We start from the raw sequence: 21189 nt of genomic DNA, 5'->3' as shown, positions 1-21189 counted from the left end.
TTAGTTTTTTAAGAAACCACCAAATTGTTCTCTAGAGTGGGTATACCATTTTACATTCCTACCAGCAATATATGAGAGATTCAGTTTTTTCTACATCTTTGTCTGCATTTGGTATTGTCACTCTTTACTTTAGGTGTTCTGATAGGTATGTGGTAATACTGTGGTCTTGATTTTTTTTTTTTTTTTTTTTTTGAGACAGAGTCTCGCTTTGTTGCCTAGGCTAGAGTGAGTGCCATGGCATCAGCCTAGCTCACAGCAACCTCAAACTCCTGGGCTCAAGCAATCCTTCTGTCTCAGCCTCCCAAGTAGCTGGGACTACAGGCATGAGCCACCATGCCCGGCTAATTTTTTTTTTATATATATATTAGTTGGCCAATTAGTTTCTTTCTATTTATAGTAGAGACAGGGTCTCGCTCTTGCTCAGGCTGGTTTCGAACTCCCGACCTCGAGCAATCCACCCGCCTCAGCCTCCCAGAGAGCTAGGATTACAGGCGTGAGCCACCGCGCCCGGCTTGATTTTTAATTAAATGGTTTTTTATTTCCATTTTTTTAATGACTAATTAGGTTGAACATCTTTCCACGTGCTTATTGGCCATTTGTATATCTTTTATGGAAAAATATCTAAGAAAGGAGTCCAACTTCATTCTATTGAATATAAATATATAGTTTAGTTTTGACTTTTTTTGAACCCTATATAAATGCAACAATATAGTGTATATTCTTTTGTGACTTATGTTGATGAGATTCATCTGTGTTATTGTGTGGAACAGTAGTTCATTCTCATTGCTGTATGATCATTATGTGCATTTACAAAAACTTACTTACCCATTCTATAGTTGATGACATTTAGTTGTTTCTAGTTTGGCCATTGCGAATAATGCTGGTGAACATATTCTCATTTGTTCCGTGTACATAAGCAATCTCTAGGAAGTAACAGTAGGAAAAGAATACATAGGGATCCTAGGATATTCAAATATTCAGCTTTAGTAGATCAGGTCAGACAGTTTTCCAAGTTGTACCAGTTTACACTCCCACTAAATTGTACTCATTTAACGCCCTCATGTAAGAGTTTTTGTTGCTCTACATTCTTATGAATACTTGATATTGTTAGTCTTTTTAATATTTCATTGTGGTTTTAACTCGCATTTCCCTGATGACTAATGAGGTCAAGCATCTCTTCCTAGGTTTATTGGGGTATGGTATAAGTCACGTGTAGGTGGCTTAGAAAAACATTTGTTTCTTGTTCACTTATAATGGTGGTGGCTGTTATGGAGCTATATTTGTTATTCTGGGAATCAGGCTGAAAGAGCAACTCCTATTAGGGATGTGCTCTTCTTACTTGAGTGGGAAAAAGAAAAAAACTGGCAGAAATGACTGATATTTTTAAAGCTTCTGCTTGGATTAAGTGTAGGTCATATCTATTCATATTCCATAGGGCAAATGATACTACAAAATTGATCAATATCAAAGGGGCAGAGAGTTATCTTCCTTCCATAAGAAGCCATAGATGGAGATGAATAATCCTTTCCCATGAAAAGGAGAGGGTCCCAATTCTCTGGAATAGTCTACCACTTTGTGAGATTCATGATCAAGTCTCTTGCCATTTTCTGTTATCTTAACTTTTTCTTACTGATTCCTAGTGTCTTTGTTTTGTATTCCCTTTTTTCTTTTTCTTAGTAAGTTTTAGATATATATCCTTTGTTGGTTATATGTATTGCAAAATATCTTCTCCCGTTTTTTGACTTGCCTTTTTATTCTCCTAATGTCCTTTGTTAAATAGTTAATTTTAATGTTGCCTACCTTATCAATATTTTTCCTTTATAATAGTGCTTTTTATTTCTTGTTTAAAAAACCATTTCCTCCTCCAAGATTATGAAGATTCTTCTTTACATTATCTCCTAGAGTCTTTATTGTTTGGTCTTTTATATTTCAGTGTACATTCCACCTATAATTAACATTTAGTTAATTTTTACATTTTAACATACTCCTACAAGTCCACAAAGAGCTAGAGTGACCTACAAGTGGTTTCTAAGATCAAATTAACTTGATTTGCAGATAGAAACATGTTAATACTGAACTCACATATGCATAGAAGATATATATCCGTTAGTAAAACATTTTACCAAATTTCTCATTGATAAAAATGCTTGGACACATTTAAATTTTTACTACATTTAAAACTGCAAAATTTGCCTTTCTATATCTGTAGGTAGCCAGCAAACTACAAAGTCTGTCTTAATTATCAGACTTCAAATTCTGATATCTGCGTCTCAGGTATTATCCAGGGGACCTATGCTTTAAGTGAGGCTTTAGTTATAATCTTTCTGGAAGTAGAGATTTTCAATTTTTTTCATCCTACCTGCTTACTTGATTCCTGCCTCCTTTTTTTTTTTTTTTTTTTTAGATAGTCTCACTGTCACCTGGACTAGAGTGCCATCATTGCTCACTGCAAACTCCCAACTCCTGGGCTCAAGTGATCCTCCTGCCTCAGTCTCCTAAGTAGCTAGGACTACAGATTGCATCACCAGGACTGGTTAATTTTTCTATTTTTAGTATAGATGAGGTCCCACTCTTGTTCAGGCTGGTCTTGAACTCCTGAGCTCAAGTGATCCTTCCACCTCAGCCTCCCAGAGTGCTAGGATTACAGGCATGAGCCACCATACCCAGCTGATTCCTTCCTCTTGTCCCAGGGTATCTCTATGTACTTCTGATGAACTATCCAAAGGGAGTAATTTCTGGATGTTTAATACAGGAATCGTTCAAATAATTGTATTTCTTTTTTTTTTCTTTTGTTTCTTTTTTTTTTTTTTTTTAGACAGAGTCTCACTTTGTTGCCCAGGCTAGAGTGAGTGCCATGGCGTCAGTCTAGCTCACAGCAACCTCAAATTCCTCAACCTCAAACTCAAGCAATCCTTCTGCCTCAGACTCCCAAGTAGCTGGGACTACACACATACATGGCCACCATGCCCGGCTAATTTTTTCTATATATTTTTAGTTGGCCAATTAATTTCTTTCTATTTTTAGTAGAGACAGGGTCTCACTCTTGCTCAGGCTGGTTTCAAACTCCTGACCTTGAGCAATCCACCCACCTTGGCCTCCCAGAGTGGTAGGATTACAGGCATGAGCCACTGCACCCGGCCAAATAATTGTATTTCTATTAAACACATTTGTCTTTCTTCAGCAAAGACTGAAGTTACTCACTATAGAAGTGCTGCTTACATCTAAACATTAACTGTGTGCTGTAGCATTATTGTCCTTCCTAAAAATAATCTTTTAAATCTTGGTAGATCTTATGGTTACAATGAAAATGCTTGTCTGACAGATTGATGATTTGATTAAAATTCTTACCTGAGAAAATTACTTAAACAGTAGTTGTTTAAGTAATAGTATACATTAAAGATCATTTCTAGGATTAATGGCTGAAAAAAATCACTGATTATAAAGAATTTGGCTAATATAGAAACAGATTGCATCTATGTGTCCTACTTAAAAAAATATATAGCTATTGAAAAGTCAAGATTCTTAAGGAAAGCTATACAGATTATTTGCATGTAAATACATACTACAAAAACAATGTCAGAATGCATTAGGTATTTCAAACATGACGTTTAGGTTTAATCTAAAAGGTTTGCAAGATTATGCCCCCATTTCTGTGGTGAAGCTAACAATCATGTGGAATGTGTAGTAATTTTTCCTTTCTGTACAGTCACTTCCAGCCTTTAGATTGTGTGATTCTTGAGGAATTCCCCTTAAATGTCTTCATAAATGGATAAAGTAACATTATTGGCTTTTAATACTTTTAGTAGTAAATATGGTCCATTATTTATAACTTGTTTTATTAATTGAACTTTGATTTTGCTTTTCAGCGGGGATCTGATGAGCTTCTTTCTTCTGGCATCGTTAACGGACCTTTTACCATGAACAATTCTACTACTTCTACAGGTGTGTATGGTGAGTTTTAATTTTTTAAAAATGGTTTCTTCCTATGAGTTTAAAGTTCTTTTTTACAATATTCTTATATTGCTCCTTTTATAAACATGTTGAAGTGCCACTGTTTATAGCAAAAACTAAAATTTGTTGCAGTTAAGTACTATGTACTGTTTATATAGATGAAATCACTAGGTAGAGTTCTCTTAAGTTAAGGATTCATTTAGATTTAATTGGATGATATTCTTTTTGATTGATGTTCTTTGTGACACATAGTTGTGATAAAAATGCTGTCAATAAGTTGGTGACCCAGAACTATTGAGTAAAAGTGCTCAATTTAAAAATTGTGTTGAATGATGGCCTTAGAATAGAAATATTAAAACTATAAGATCATATGATTTTTTAAAATTGAAACAATTTACATACCATAAGGTACCACATGATTTAAAAATAAACATTCTTGAAATTTGGTGACTCTAAAATGAATTGGAGGAATTCAATACTGGAAGGAGAGTGAGTGAGTTAAGAGGCTATTGCTATAATCCTAGTAAAGATAACTTGCACTATGGCAGTGGTAGTATGATGGAGAGAATTGACAGAAGCTAAAATGGATACTAAGTGGTGATTAATTGAATGTTTGAATAATGGATTTCATGAGTGACTTTCAGGTTTTGGACTTGCACTTGGATAATTGGAGAGATGAATTATAGTGCCATTCATTTCTGTTAGAGAATATACAAAGGGCAGAGTTGAATAGCACAGCAGGTTCAGATTTATATATAAACTCAGTATATATTGAGCTTGAAATTCTTCGAGAACATCCATCCATATGGAAATGTCAGATAGTCAGTGGTCTTACCATCGCTAGAGAAATTTAGTAATCATACACGGTTGACACTTGAAGCCATGAGAATAGAGGGTTTCAGAAAAGGTGGGATTTTTATTTAAATGATTTTAGGAGTTAGAGAGGGTGTTAGGGAGTTAGAGGGTGAGTGGTCATCCCTTTCCAAACCATGAGATTACATGGTGTTTGGGACCATGGGTATGTAGGTATTTGGAAGGGTAGTAAAAAGCCTCTACGTGAGGACTTTATGAGAGAAGTGGACCAAGTGCAGTTAAGGCAAAAAGATGAAGGCCAAAGATGCAAAAACAGAAGATACGTAGGATGAAAAGGTCTAGAGATTAAATGATAATTGAATCTATAAGCTCATTCTGGCTTACTTTAATGTAATTACTAATAATTCTTTTAAAAATGAAGTTATTAAACTATACTGGATGCTAGAATAATGGTTCCAAAATGATGACCCTGTCTCAGGCACACTGGGATATATGATCATTCTATTTAGATGTTATTATTATTATTTTTTTTTTTTTTTTTGAGACAGGGTTTCACTCTGTCACCTGGGCTAGAGTGCAGTGGCATCACCATAACTCACTTCAACCTCCAACTCCTGGGCTCAAGCGATCCTCCTGCCTCAGCCTCTGAATAGCTGGGACTATAGATGTGTACCACTATGCCTGCCTAATTTTTTTTCTCTTTTTGTAGAGACAGGGTTTCACAATGTTGCCCAGGCTGATCTCAAACTCCGGGCCTCAGGTGATACTCCTGCCTCATCCTCCCAAGTAGCTGGGACTGTAGGTGTGTGCCACCATGCCCGTCTTATTTTTTTAAAACACTTTTTTTTGTAGACACAGGGTCTGACTATCTTACCCAGGCTGGTCTTGAACTCCTGGCCTCAAGCGATCCTCCCCCCTCAGCCTCCTAAAGTTCTGGGATCATAGTCAGGAACCATCACATCTGGCCCTTTGTCTTATTCTTAATTTTAATAGAGGTGGCTTTATTATTTAATGTTTTAATATGATATTTGTGGTGTTTTGCTGTTAGGTTTTGGTAGTAATTCTTCATCATACTTCAGTAGTTTTCTTCTTTTTCTATTTTGCTTAGTTTTTTATCACTAATGGCTGTAAATATTATTAAATCACCATTTGTGTTTTGGTAATTTGATTATGAGGTTTAGTCTCCATTAAGTTGCTGATGTGGTAAAATATTTTATAATTTCCTAGTCTTGAGCTGGAATAAACCAACTTGGTCATGGGGTATATTTTGATATGCTGTGTTACTTCAGATATAGGTTAGATTGATGTAATAAAGCAATAATACAGACCCAAAAATACAGACTCAAGTTTATTTTTAAGTTCTTCTGAAGTGTGGGTAGGTGGTCAGGAGCTTATTTGGTTTCTTGATTATGTTAGGGACCAGACTTTTTCTATTTTTGTTCTTACATTCTCAACATATGACTACCTTCTCATGATCTAAAATAGTATTCTAACTGTGCATCATTCCCGTAAGGAAGGGGAACAAAGAAACTTGAGGCTGGACTTCGTCACCTATCTTGGACCCTAATGATAAGAATTAAAGCCTAACAATGACAGAGATGAAAGGTAGAGGCTGAGTTCCTTATAGGGACAAGACCTAGAAGTTATACATTTTTTTCTCCCATCCTATTAGCCAGAAGTTAGTTACATTGATATACCAGCTTTAGGTCGGGGGAGGATCTAGCATATTGGTCTTTATTCTGGTATGCCCTGTCCAGTCATAATTCAAGGAGTTCTATTACTTTAAAAGGAAAGGAAATAGAGATACTGGAGGGTACACATATACATTAAGCCATATATATATACATGTGTGTTTATGTAGAATTTTTGTAAGTATATTAATCAAGATATTTCTCCTTAGCTTTCTTTTTATATTCTAGTATTTTAGTATTAATATCATCATAGCATTATAAAATAAATATACCATTTATTCAGCATTCAGATAAAAAATAAACCATTACTGATATTCCCAGGAGTCTCCCTTTCCCTTTCCATTAATTTCCTCCTTCCAAGTGTATTCATTATCCTGACTTCTAACATCATGGGTCAGTTTTTTGTTTTTAAACTTTATATAAATTAACCAATAAGTACAATATATACTCTTGTGTCTGGCTTCTTTTATTCAACATTTTGTGGCGGGGCATGGTGGCCGACACCTCTAATCCTAGCACTCTGGGAGGCTGACGCAGGAGGATTGCTTGAGCTTAGGAGTTTGAAAGCAGCCTGAGCAAGAGCAAGACCTTGTCTCTACTAAAAATAGAAAAATTAGCTGAGTGCAGTAGCATGTACCTGTAGTCCCAGCTGCTCGGGTGGCTGAGGCAGGAGGATCACTTGAGCCCAGGAGTTTGAGGTTTCACTGAGCTATGATAATGCCACTGCGTTGTTGCCTGGGTGACAGAGCAAGACTCTGTCTTAAAAAAAGTGTGTTTTTTTTTGTTTGTGAGATTAGTGCATGTTGTGTATTGCTCCTTTCATTCTTTATCATTTCTGTGTAGTATTTCAGAGTATTGATGGGCATTTGAATTATTTCCATTTTATAAATAGTGTTGCTATGTATATTCCTTTTTTGTGTTCCATTGTGCTGCTCACTTACACACACTCTTTCTCTCTTGCTCTCTCCCTCTCTCCTTGTGGTCAAAACATAAAATTTACTATCTTGAACATTTTTAAATATATAGTATAGTCATGTTAACAATATGCACATTGTTGTGCATGGATCTCTAGAACTTTTTCATCTTTCAAAACTGACTGTATACCTGTTGAACATCTTATCCCCATTTCCTCCTTTCTCTATCTCCTAGCAACCAGTATGTCTTTATGCCAGTACCATACTGTTTTAATGACTGTAGCTTTGTAATGTTTTGCAGTTATGAAGAGTGAAGATTTCAGCTTTGTTTTTCTTTCTCAAGATCATTTTGGCTATTTGGGGCCCTTTGCGATTCCATATTAATGTTAGGATTTTTTTTCTATTTATGCAAAACATCCTATTGGGATTTTGATAGGGATTGCATCAATTCTGTAGGTCTCTTTGGATAATATGGATGTTTTAATGATACTAGGTCTTTCAATCCATGAACATAGGATGTCTTTGCATTTTGGATATTTTTGACATACTTTTAGGTGGAAATGTGTAGGCACTTTACTTGAGTATATATCTAGAAGTGGAATTGTTGAATCTTAGGATATGTATGTGTTTATGTTTAGTAGAGTCTAATTTTCAAAAGTGACCATACCATTTTACATGCTTAACCAGCAATTGCATTAGTTTAGTTATTCAAGAACTCCACCAGTACTTGGTATTGTATATTTTTAATTTTAGTTAATGAAAAGCCACTGGTACATTGGTGGCTCGTGACTTTTATTTGCTTGAATTTTTTTTTTTTTTTTTTTTTTTTTTGAGACAGAGTCTCACTCTGTTGCCCGGGCTAGAGTGAGTGCCGTGGCGTCAGCATAGCTCACAGCAACCTCAAATTCCTGGGCTCAAGCAATCCTTCTGCCTCAGCCTCACAGGTAGCTGGGAATACAGGCATGTGCCTCCATGCCCGGCTAATTTTTTGTATATATATTAGTTGACCAATTAATTTCTTTCTATTTATAGTAGAGACGGGGTCTCGCTCTCGCTCAGGCTGGTTTCGAACTGCTGACCTTGAGCGATCCACCTGCCTTGGCCTCCCAGAGTGCTAGGATTACAGGCGTGAGCGACTGCGCCCGGCCATATTTGCTTGAATATTAATGAAATTGAGTATACCTTCATATCTTTATTAAGCATTTGGATATATTTTGTACCAAAGTGCTTAGAGATCTTTTGCCCATTTTTTTCTGTTGGGTTGTCTGTCTTTTTCCTCACTGATTTATAGTAGTGCTTTGGTTTTTTTTTTTTTTTTTGAGACAAGAGTCTCACTCTATTGCTCAGGCTAGAGTGCCATGGCGTCAGCCTAGCTCACAGCAACCTCAAACTCCTGGGCTCAAGCAATCCTTCTGCCTCAGCCTCCCGAGTAGCTGGGACTACAGGCATGTGCCTCAATGCCCAGCTAATTTTATATATATATATATATTTTTAGTTGTCCAATTAATTTCTTTCTATTTATAGTAGAGACGGGGTCTCACTCTTGCTCAGGCTGGTTTTGAACTCCTGACCTTGAGCAATCCACCCGCCTTGGCCTCCCAGAGTGCTAGGATTATAGACGTGAGCCACTGTGCCTGGCCTGTAGTAGTTTTTTATATAGTCTGAATATGAATTATTTGTTATACATATATGGCAGATACTCTCTGACACTATACTATGGCTTACAAATTTAATTGAAAAAGTTGAAAGATGAAAAAAAGATGAAAAAGTTCTAGAGATCCATGTACAACAGTGTGCATATTAATATGACTATACTGTATACTTAAAAATGTTCAAGATAGTAAATTTTATGTTTTTGACCGCAATGAAAGAGAGAGAGAGGGAGAGAGCAAATAAATAGACATACATAGCAGATACCCTCTGACACTGTTCTATAGCTTGCAAAAACCACTTAGGGATGTTTTTTGATAAACTGAAGTTGTTCTTTTTAATGTAGCCCACTTTATTAGTTTTTTGTCTTCATGGCTAACAAGGTACTTTTTGTACCTTGTTAAAAATACACTTTAGGCTCAAGCCTCTAGTCCCAGTGCTTTGGGAGGTCAAGGTAGGAAGATTGTTTGAGGCCAGGCATTCAAGACCAGCCTGGTTGTGGAAAAAGTAGCACATACCATTTTTGTTTATATGCTATTTACTTAGTCATACAGCTATTCCCAGGTGTTTAGGAGGCTAAGAATGTAGCAGGCATGTGCTCAGCTAAAAATTGGTAGTTCTATGAAGAAAACAATAAATGTTGGAACACGTTTGTGTTCTCTGCCACTGGTATTGATTCTTACTATGATTTCATAATAAGCACTAGTTTCTCTGACCACTTAATTTGAGTACTTGGCTTTTAATAGTAAAGAAATGCATGAAATTGCTTTAAGTAAAATCATATGAAGAGATGTGAATACTGCTCTCCAAACTTTCAAGAATAGTTCTTAAATTCATCAAATAATGAAGCAGTACTTTAAATCAGCTCTGAGAATTAATAAGTTTAAAGAAAATTCACCTGAAATCTTGTTGCTCACCCATGTGAATTTTGCTATTTAAATTTTGTCATTTGTAATTTATAAAATATCTATAGACTTCCATTTTCAATCATGATAGAGTAACTGGGACCAGACTTACTGTTAATTGTTTTGGGACAGTGGATAACAGTTTCAGTAGGATTATGATCTCAGAGAGAAGGGAAGCAAATGAGGAGAACCTTATATTCACTTTGGCTTCCTTTCTAAATTGTGGAAGGGGGGAGAGGAAAACCCAAGCAAACATGGCAGAATTGCTGAGTTGAGGAGATGAGAGATCTAAGTTTGGGAAGGCTGAGTCAGTTGGGAGCAATGGGGGCAGAGTATTGAGAGAGAAGGGCCTGTTTGGAAAAAGTGCTCCAGAAATCTTCCTTTGAACCTATTGTAGATATTATTAAACCATACATGTGTTGGATGAAACTATGAGGTCAGGCAAAGAAAAATAAGAGAGCAGTAAGCTGAACTTTTCAGGGCTCACACAGGGCTAGGAGACATCTGAGTGACAACCAACTAGAATAGGGAGTCCTTGTTGAATACTGAAGCACATTCAGGGACATGTGACACAGAAGTGAAAACCTTTACCCCGGTAGTGCTAAACTAGCTCTAGCATAAAGACTACTCTAAACCCACCTTAATGAAACTTAAAAACAAACTCCAAAACGATATAGCTGATCTGAAAGTAACTTAATTTTTTCTAAATATAAGGTATAGCATTTTAAAGGAATATAACAAATTCTAGTGCTCACAATGTCTCAAGCATCCAATCAAGAGTGGCCAAACATGGAAAGAGCCACAAAAATGTGACCCATAACTAGGGGAAAAATAAATCAATATAAACAAACCTAGAAAATTACAGAAATGATAGAATTAGCAGATGTGAACTTTGAAATAGTTATTAAAAATGTGTCTAAGTATTTAAAGGAAAATATGAGCATAATAAGGAGAAAAATGAAAGAGAAAAATCAAATGGAGACTGGGCACGGTGACTCATGCCTGCAATCCCAGTGCTTTGCAAGGCCTTGGTGGGAGGATTGGTTGAGGCCAGGAGTTTGAGGCCAGCCTGGGCAACATAGTGAGACCCTGTCTCTACAAAAACATTTTAAAAATTAGCCAAGTGGGGTGGCATGTTCAGGAGGCTGAGATGGAGGAATGCTTGAGCCCAGCAGTTCAAGGTTGCAGTGAGCTATGATCATGCCACTGTACTCCAGCCTGGGCAGTAGAACAAGATCCTGTCTTGAAGGAAAAAAAAAAAAAAAAAAAACACATGGAACTTCTAGAGATAAAAATATAATATCTGAAAAAAAATACATGGATGGTATTCATAGCACATTATATTGTGCAGATAAAAGTACAAAAGTACTGAAAAGGAAATGAACAGAGCCTTGGTAACCTAGGGATAAAATCAAGCATTCTAAACATATGTATAACAGAGAAAAAGGTGGGGGGAAAGGGGAAGCAGAAATCTATCAGAAGAAATGACCAGAAATCTTCCATATATGATGGAAACCATAAATTCACACATCAAGAAGTTCAGTGAACCATAAGCAGGCCAGATACAATGAAAAACACATCAAGACTCATCATAATCAAATTGTTGAAAACCAGGAATGCAAAGCAAATCTTACAAGTGTCTAGAGGGAAAAAAAGTCACATCTTCTAAGAAACAAAGTTAAGAATGACAAGAGAAATTTCTTACCTAAAACTATACAAGACAGAAGACAATGAAACAACATCTTTTTTTTTTTTTTTTTTGAGACCTCTGTTTCCCCTCTCACTCTGTTTCCCGGGCTAGAGTGCCCTGGCCTCAGCCTAGCTCACAGCAACCTCAAACTCCTGGGCTCAAGCAATCTTTCTGCATCAGCCTCCCGAGTAGCTGGGACTACAGACATGTGCCACCATGCCTGGCTAATTTTTTCTATATATTTTTAATTGGCCAATTAATTTCTTTCTATCTTTAGTAGAAACGGGGTCTCACTGTTGCTCAGGTTGGTCTGGAACTCCTGACCTTGAGCGATCCTCCTGCCTCGGCTTTCTAGAGTGCTAGGATTACAGGCATGAGCCACCATGCCCAGCCAGAAACAACATCTTTAAAGTGCTTAAAAAAAAATTTTATCAAGCTGGAATTCTATATGGAGTTTAAAAATGAAGTAAAAATAAAATCATTTTTAGGCACACAAGAGCTGAGAGCATGTGTTAGCATCTGTTTCATGAAATGATAAAGGAAATTCTTCAAACTTGAGGAAAATGATACCAGGTAGAAACCTGGGTCTCCAAAGGGATAAATATATAGATATATGACTTTGGTTAGTTTTAAAAATTATTGACTATTTAAGGCAAGGTAATATTAATATACTTTTGGAGTTGTAGTATATGGGAAAAAGTGACATATACAACAATACAAAAGATAGGATGAGAGAAAAAGATACATAGTTTGGAAGATTCTTACATTATACCTAGGTGTTTTGATATTATTTGAAGGTAATCTGTGGTAAATTAAAGATGCACAGTATTAAACCCTAGAGCAGCCACTTAGAAAGTAAACAAAGAAGGATAGCACATAATGTAAATAAAATGGAATACAAAAAATATATATATCGAAAAGAAGCAAGGAAACAAGGGCAGAAAGGAGCAAAGAATAAATGGGGCAAAAAACAAGATGGTAGACTTAAAGTCAACTTCATCAATCAATAATTATATGAAATGGCAATGGATAAAACTTACAATTAAAAGGCAGAGATTGTTTGGATAAAAGAATACTTAATTACTTGATGTGTATAAAAAACCCATTATATGTATATAAATCTCAGGTTAAAAGTAAAATGTTGGATAAAACATATATATATGCATACAACACACACACACACACACCCACACCCCTCCAAGAGACACATATGTATGTGTGTAAACACTAATCATAAAAAATTTGGAGTGGCTATACTAATAACAGAAAAAGTAGACCTTTGGGAAAAAGAATATTACCAGGGATAAAGAGAGATGTTTCATAATGATAAAGAGATCAATTTATCAAGAAGACATCTAGGCAAAGTGCAATGCCTCACACCTGTAATCCTAGCACTCTAGGAAGCCGAGGTGGGCGGATTGCTCAAGGTCAGGAGTTCAAAACCAGCCTGAGCAAGAGTGAGACCCCATCTCTACTAAAAAAATAGAAAGATATTAATTGGCCAACTAAAAATACATAGAAAAAATTAGCCGGGCATAGTGGTGCATGCCTGTAGTCCCAGCTACTCAGGAGGCTGAGGCAGGAGGATTGCTTGAGCCCGGGAGTTTGAGGTTGCTGTGAGCTAGGCTGATGCCCAGCACTCTAGGCTGGGCAACAAAGTGAGACTCTGTCTCAAAAAAAAAAGAAAACAGAAGACATCTAAATACATACATACATTTACCTAATTTTACAGCTTCAAAATACATAAAGCAAAAACTAATAGAACTAATTAAATAGAGAATTAGATAAATCCAAAATTATTATTGGAGATATCAATCCTCTCTTGCTAATTCATTGCTTAAAAACACAGTAGGCCAAAAATCAGGAAGGATACAGATCAGGGGTTGGCAAATTCTGGCCTGTGGGCCAAATTCATCGTGTTACCTATATGTTTATAAGAGTAATTTTAAATTTTATTTTGAAATAAAACAAAGAATAATATTTTTGATATGTGAAACTTATATGGAATTCAGATTTCAATGTTCATACATAAAATTTTATTTGAACACAGTAATGCCATTCATTTATGGTTGTTTCATGCTATAACTATGTAGTTGAGTAGTTGTAACAGATCATATGTCCCACAGTGTCTAAAATTTTGTGGCCCTTTAAGAAAAAGTTGATAGATCTCTATCAGAAATTTTCAGTAATATCAACCATCTTGATCTAATTGACAATATAGAGCAGTCTTCCTAACATCAGCATAATGTATGTTATTTTCATTATGAAGTACTCACCAAGACAGGCAGGCTATATACTGGGTCCAAAAACAAGTCTTGATAAATGTGAAAGGATTAAAATTATATACTTTAAGTTCTGTGACTTCATTAGAACTATATTAGAAATTTTTAAAAATCCTCAAATATTTGAGAAATCCTTAAATATTTAGGAAAAAAGCAATGCTTAACCCATAGATCAAAGAAGTCATCACAGGGATATTAGGAAATATTTTCAACTGAATTAGAATGAAAACACAACTTATTATAATTTGTGGACTTCAGCTAGAGCTATTTTACAAGGAAAATTTACATCTTTAAATGTTAGAAAAGAAAAAATGTCTAAAATGAGTCATCTTAGATTCCAGCCATAACTAGAATAAAAAGAACAAGTTAAATCCCAAATAGATAGAAGGAAATATTAATGATAAAAGCAAAAATCAGTGACAGAAAACAGAGAAAAATTAATGAAACCAATAGTTGTTTCTTTGAATTGATCGATAAAATTATTATTTATTTATTTTTTTTAGCTGAAGCAATCTTAAGCAATATAAAATTATTAATAATACATCTAGGTAGACAAAAGAAAGAAAAGATATCAAGAATAATCCAAAAGGATATTGTTATGGACTCAATGTGTTTGTATCCTCCCAGAATTCATATGTTAAGCCCTAACCTTTAGTGTGCTGATATTTAGAGATGGGACCTTTGAGGAATAATGTTTAGATGACATCATGAGGGTAGGGCTGTCATGACTAGATAGTTCCCTACTGGAAGAGAAACCATGGAGCTTGCTTTTGTGCCCTCTCTCCCTGTTGTGTGGGGACACAGTGAAAAGGCAGCTGCCTCTAAGCCAGGAAGAGCCTTCTCTAGAAACCACCGAGATGCCATCTTGATCCTGAATTCCTAGCCTCCACAACTGCGAGAAAATACATTTTTCTTATTTAAGCCACCCAATCTATGGTGGTTTAGTCTGGTAGCCTGAGCAGACTAAGCAGATTAAGTGAATAATATTTGTTTTAAGCTACTAAGTTTGACAGTTTAGATGAAGTGCACAAATTCCTGGAAAGACACAAATTATCAGACTGATGCAAATGGAATAGAAAACCCAAAGAGCCCTGTATTTCTTTAAAAAATCAAATCAGCAATAAAAAAACTCCAGGCCTAAGTGGCTTTATTGATGAATTCTGTCAAATATGTAAGGAAGAAATACACGTATTCTTTAAGAATATAGAGAAAGCAGGAACACTTTCTAATTCATTTTTATGAGGCTAGTGTTTTGCTGTTGCAGGAAAAGAAAACTATAAATTAATATCCCTCAAGGAAAATGGACATAAAAATGTTTAGCAAGATACTAAATCAAATTCAAGGGTTTTTTTCCTTGGCTGCAGCTGCATTAGAGCAGAGTACAAGCTGCAGTGGCAGCAGTCATGGCAAGATAAGCATTTAGAAAGTTTATTCCACTCTTTTGAGTATTGGATGAAAGGAGTGCAGTCAAAAGTGCAAGCAAAGGAGCCATTATGCTTCCAGAAAAATCACAGGGAAAAGTATCACAAGCAAAGTGGTAGTTGTTGGATCAGGCTCTGTTCAGCCAGTTAGCATTAAAGTTGGAGATAAAGGTCTAGTTCCAGAATCTGGAGGCATCAAAATAGTTCTAATAGGATTATTTCTTATTTAGAGATGGTGACATTCTTGGATAGTATGTGGGCTGAAATCACTATTGACATGGCATCAACATAAACCTGGCCATTCGACTGAAGTTCTCAAATCTTTTGTCATTTAAACAAATTTCAGTGGCTCTTTTATAATAAACTAATTATATCTAAACTAAAAAAAATCAAATTCATCTATACACATATATGTATGTATGAAGAGTGAGAAGAGAGATCATATATCATGACCAAGTAGGGTTTATCCCAAGAACATGAAGTGCTTCAACATTTGAAAATTAATCAGTGTAATACACTGTATTAACAGAATAAAGGGCAAAATGCTGTGTTCATCTTAATAAATCCAGAGAAGGCATTTGAAAGAATTTAATTTCAGTTCATACTAAACAAAACTGCCAGCCTATTAGAAATAGAAGGGAACCTTTTCAACCTGATAATATATAAAACTACAACTAGCATTATACTTAATAGTGTAAGACAGTGCTCTTCTTCTAAAATTGGGAATGAGGCAAGGATGTCCAGTCTCATTACTTCTAGTCAACATTGTACAGAAAGTCTTAGCCAGTTCAGTAAAGCTAGAAAAAGAAATAAAAGGCATGTAGATCGGAAAGTAAGAAAACTGTGTTTGTAAAAACTACTAAAGAACTTAGGAAGACTGCAAGTTATAAGATCAACATACCAAAATCAGATGTATTTCTGTATACTATCAATGATTAATTGGAACATAAAAATTTTGAAGCGTTATTTATAAGTCCATGAAAAATTGTGAAGTACTTAGGGATAAATGTATCAAAATATGTATAAGACCATTGCACTGAAAACTACAGAATGCTGCCGAGAGAAATTAAAGAAGATCCAAATAGATGCAGAGGTACCATGATGTTATGGTTGAGATGACTCAAAATTGTTAAAATGTGAATTCTCCCCAAATAAGTACCTGATTTCAAGAATTGTCATAAAGCTAGAATCAAGACAGCATGATAATGGCAAATGATAGATATGTAGATTAATCAAACAGACTAGAGTTGGATTGCCTGGGGCTGGGAATTTTGTAGGGAAGACTAATTTCAAAAGGGCAGTAGGAACTTTTTGGGATGATGGAAATGTTCTATGTCTTCATTTTTGAGTTGGTTATATAGCTGTATACCTTTGTCAAAACTCATCAAACTCTGTATTTATGTGGGTGGATTTTAAGATATTTAAAGTATACCCACACAAAGATGATTTTTAAAAAAATATCTATATTTCTCAGGTAGTTTTTCTGACAGGTTCTTCTAATTTTGAGGTGGGAATATATGAATTTTTAAAAACCCTCTTCCTCATGTTCTATCTTTTGGAAAATGTCTAATACATAATAGACATTTGGTAGTATTCAATATATTATTCAGGAAAATATTGTAAGATTTATACAAGCAATGTATTTTGAATTCTTATTTTTATATTAAGATTTCTGGAAACTCTGAAATCTTATTTTTTTATGCAGAGAATATTTCTTCAGATTTATGTGTTCCATGCATTAGAATTTCTTCGTTTCTTGTTGGCTTTTCTTAAATTATGGCCATATTATTGCTTATATACATTCTCCATTTTCAGGTTATTTGTCACATCTTTAGATATAACCTTTTTCTGGTCATCTAAGTGAGTAATTCTTAGATTTTGAGATTTGACATAATATTGTTTTCAATTATTAATTGGCAATGTCTTAATTTTGCCAAATAAGGACATCAAGAGCAAAAAATCACTATGATTTACAATCTTTTTTTAAAAGAAAATATAGGGTCCCATTCTGTCAATGAGACTGGAGTACAATGTTGTGATCATAGCTCACTGCAGCCTCCAATTCCTGGATTCAAGCTGTCCTCCCACCTCAACCTCCAAAGTAGTTGGGAGTACAGGCTTGTGTCACCTTGCCAGGCTAATTCTTAAATTTTTTGTAGAGATGGGGTCTTGCCATGTTGCCTAGGCTGGTCTCAAACTCGTGGCCTCAAGCAATCCTTCTGCCTCAGCCTCCCAAAGTGCTGGCATTACAGGCATGAGCCACATTACTTTGACACCAAAAAAGTAGAAAGAATATAATTTCCAAGTAAAACAGTCCTTCTTAAGAAAAGCTAGACATATATTATTGATCACTGTATATGAGACATGGTGCTAAGCATTTATAATATATTGAAAATTAAACTAATTTAACTTTCAAAATATCCCTGTTATACTAATTTTACAGGAGAAAAATGTGAAGCTCAGTCATATCAAGTAACTGGCTCAGAATAGGATGTCTAATTTCATAGCTCCAGCTCTTAGCATAGCCCAGTCACTTTTGTAATACAGAACAATTAACAGCCTCAAATGGTGATTTATAATTGCACATTTCCTAGTAAAAGTTTGTCATGTTAGGTTATTATTTGACTGTGTAACACAAATGAGAACTCAGATAACTTGTTTTGGTATTCACATTTTCTCAAAAACATAGTTAAAGAAACAGCCTTCTCAAAGTTCTTTCATCCTTTTTGGAATATTTTATATAAACTGATAGGAGCCTCCTGCCTTTATGATGTTTCTCCTGTCTTTTAGGACCTTGTGCTGATTGAGAAAGGCCTTGTTTGTGGTATTACTGTGTTTAGCCTCTCTATACCTACAGGAAAGGTGCAAAAAGGCACTCATGCCCTGCTCAACTTCCACTCCTATCCAGAACATTGATGTTTGGTGTTCTGCTTTAGTGTCAGCATTATCATTTGTCATTGTTAACAAACCATCTAAGCCTGCTGTAATTAGAAAATTTACAGTGTTAGTGTCAAGTTATTCACTTTATTCCTAGGAGTGGCAGGGCACTTTGAGTTTTTTGTGGTTAAAAAAAGAAATTACCTTTACATTTTAGTTAGGATATTTATGAGACTCAAATGAGGCAATGTAAGTGAAAACAGTTTGAGAACTAGAAACTAAAGGTCATTTTAGGTTTTTGGAAGGCTGTCTGGGTTTTTAGAGCAGGATTATGACATGATACGCTATTTTAGTTAGGTTGATGTGATACTTGATTCTAGGGCTGTGAGGGGCAGGGGGAATCGTGAGACTAGAAGAAGTGAGAACAGAAGGGGACAAGATCAAAGGTTAGTTTGGTGATGCTGAGAGTGAAGTTGAAAGAACATAATCTGTAGTTCATTTGGAGGGAAAAAACTATTTCTTGGTGATTGATGAGATAGATGAAGAGAGATGAAACCCTTTGCCTCCCAATTTAATTCATCCAATAAATGCTTGAGTCCCTATTTTATTTTCCATAATCTGACCTAGGCCTTTGCTACATAAAGGCACACAAACCTGTATGGACCTCTAGGAATTGATAGTTCTTTGGATCTAGGTAGGATGCTCCCTGCATTCATGAACAGAGAATATGGGAGCAAGTGCTGGTTTGGTTATTAAGTCAACCTATTTAACTGTAAACAAGTTGAATTCTATGCCACAGATACATGTTCAAAATATTGTCACATTAATTTTTATTTGGTCCTCATGAAATTTGTTTATTTAGTATCACAGATATTTGTAGTTTCATTAGTGTTAGAAAAATTATACTTTTAGGTATTTGGAAAGATTATATTTTTCTCTGATTAGTGGCAAATATGAAATATGATATTTAGTATTAAAACACATTGTAATGAAACTTTTGGCTTTTTAAAATAATTTGCATTCAGTTTTACATGGTTTTATTTCTGGAAGAAAAACATTTCTGAATCTTACCTATATAAACTTATAGACTTGTCAATTCAAGTTATTGTGAGTGTTAAAATAATAGGATTTAAATAAAATTAGCTGTCTGCTGGGATAATGAATTTCTTTATTTTACAGTGGTGGTTCTTAAACTTCCAGGTAAATCAGAATCACCTTGGAGGGCTTATTAAAGCAGATTTCTGGGTTCCACCCCTGGAGCTTGTGCTTCAGTAGGTCTGGGGAAGGGTTGGAAATTTGCATTTTCAAAAACATAGTGCTTATATTAAGAACTACTGTAACAAGAAGAAGATTATCATAGGAAACCACAATTTAGCTTCTAAAACATAGATTAATAAAGGCTAATGCCTGAGAAATAAACTTAATTTTTATAAACATACAGTTCAAATCCATATCTCCTTAGGATGTAATAAATTTAGAATTTCTATCATAGCCTTTCCTAAAACTTAGTTTAGTTTTCCTAAAACCTAAAAATACATTAAAGACATTATAAATATTGTCCTCTATTCATAAGAAAAGGTTGAATACTTAGAGAGGTATTTAAAATAATATAATTCATTTACCCTCATACTTTTCCTTGAAGTTAAAAACCAGACTTCAATTTTAAAGCATTTAATACCCACAGTGAAAAACCAAAAACTCCATTCATTGAAAGGTGGTTGATTTTGTTTCCTACCCTCCTTTTTCCCCCTTCCCTGATCAGTCCCATGATTCCCTCAATTTCAAACCCAAAATGTGACAATATGGTTAATGTAGTGTGTCAACCCAAATTAATTTCAGTAATTTAAAAAAATCTTATGTTTTTTAGCTAATGGGAATGACAACAAGAAATTTAAAGGAGATAGACCTCCCTGTTCGCCTTCTCGTGTTCTCCATCTTCGCAAAATTCCATGTGATGTCACCGAAGCAGAGGTCATATCATTAGGTCTACCATTTGGCAAAGTAACTAATCTTTTGATGTTGAAAGGAAAAAGCCAGGTATGTAATATTTAGATTGGCACAGGGTGATTATCTCTAGGTGTTAGTGTTATAGACAATTTTCATTTTCTTGAACTTTTGTGTATTTTCTAAATTTCATTCTATGAACATAAGTTAATTTTAAAAGTAGTAGTGGGTTGGTTTTTTTTTTTAATAACACGAGGCAACAAACAAGTCTTAATACAAGAAGCAGATTTATCTCTTGACTTTCGGTCTTTTCCCTCCTTAACAAGAAACATTTTATATTTTATTTTACTTCTTAGTTATTTTTATTTTATTTATATTTTATATTATAGGATGATTTATGAGATATCCTACGATTATCAGAAGACCCTATTAGAGAGAGAGGATATAAATTATACCTCATTTGGCAGGTTAAACAACAGTCAAGTTTTCCAAAATCTAGATAGAAATGTACGGTATTGTCAAAAGACAAAATTACAACACATTTAAAGATAACTTAATTGGCTTTCATTTGTGATTCTATAAAACAGAACACATGTTCCACTGAACATGGCAAAATGGGTGGTTTTTATAAAAACAAGGAAACACAGCTATAAAAAAAGTGAATTGGTCGACATCATTGTACTTATAAAGATTAAAGCAAAGAGAACTTCCTTATTACATTGATTGAGGTAGACCGGCTACTTTCTGACTGGTTACTGTGAATCTCCTGTTTTCAGGAGAAACTGGTTTGTTTGGGGATTTAGCATCAGTGGCTCCATTTTGGTTTGGAGTGGTCTGCAGGGACCTAGTACAGGAGGCTGGTCCAAAACAGTGACCTCCCTGAAGTTTTTTTTAACAGTATATTTTAGTTATAGGATTAACATGTAGCTTCTTTAATAATTTGAAAGAGACTGTGAGAGAATCTTCAAAGTTACCCGGTTTTTATTAAGATAAATAGGGAAATTTGTTTCTGTGATGATCATGACAAAAAATACAATGCTTGTCATGTTGA

At 35.0% G+C, this 21189-nt stretch overlaps 1 protein-coding gene and 1 pseudogene across 9 annotated transcripts in view; both read left to right on the top strand.

Annotated features, from left to right (window-relative positions):
• PTBP3 (polypyrimidine tract binding protein 3) overlaps nt 1–21189 on the top strand; it is a 93619-nt gene that overhangs the window by 33788 nt on the left and 38642 nt on the right. For 5 of the 9 annotated variants that reach the window (XM_076008932.1, XM_076008933.1, XM_076008931.1 and 2 more), the window contains 2 exons: nt 3867–3951; nt 20062–20231. In XM_076008932.1, coding sequence (XP_075865047.1) covers nt 3918–3951; nt 20062–20231 — 204 coding nt within the window. In that variant the 5' untranslated portion in view covers nt 3867–3917. The remainder of the gene's footprint in view (nt 1–3866; nt 3952–20061; nt 20232–21189) is intronic. The other 4 variants (XM_076008934.1, XM_076008936.1, XM_076008929.1 and 1 more) reach the window with 2 other exon arrangements.
• On the top strand, nt 15300–15581 carry LOC142874344 (10 kDa heat shock protein, mitochondrial pseudogene; annotated as a pseudogene).

This window comes from Microcebus murinus, chromosome 12 (assembly GCF_040939455.1).
Source record: "Microcebus murinus isolate Inina chromosome 12, M.murinus_Inina_mat1.0, whole genome shotgun sequence".
In the NCBI taxonomy this organism is placed as follows: Eukaryota; Metazoa; Chordata; class Mammalia; order Primates; family Cheirogaleidae; genus Microcebus; species Microcebus murinus.
This window is presented reverse-complemented; position numbering and strand designations above follow the sequence as displayed.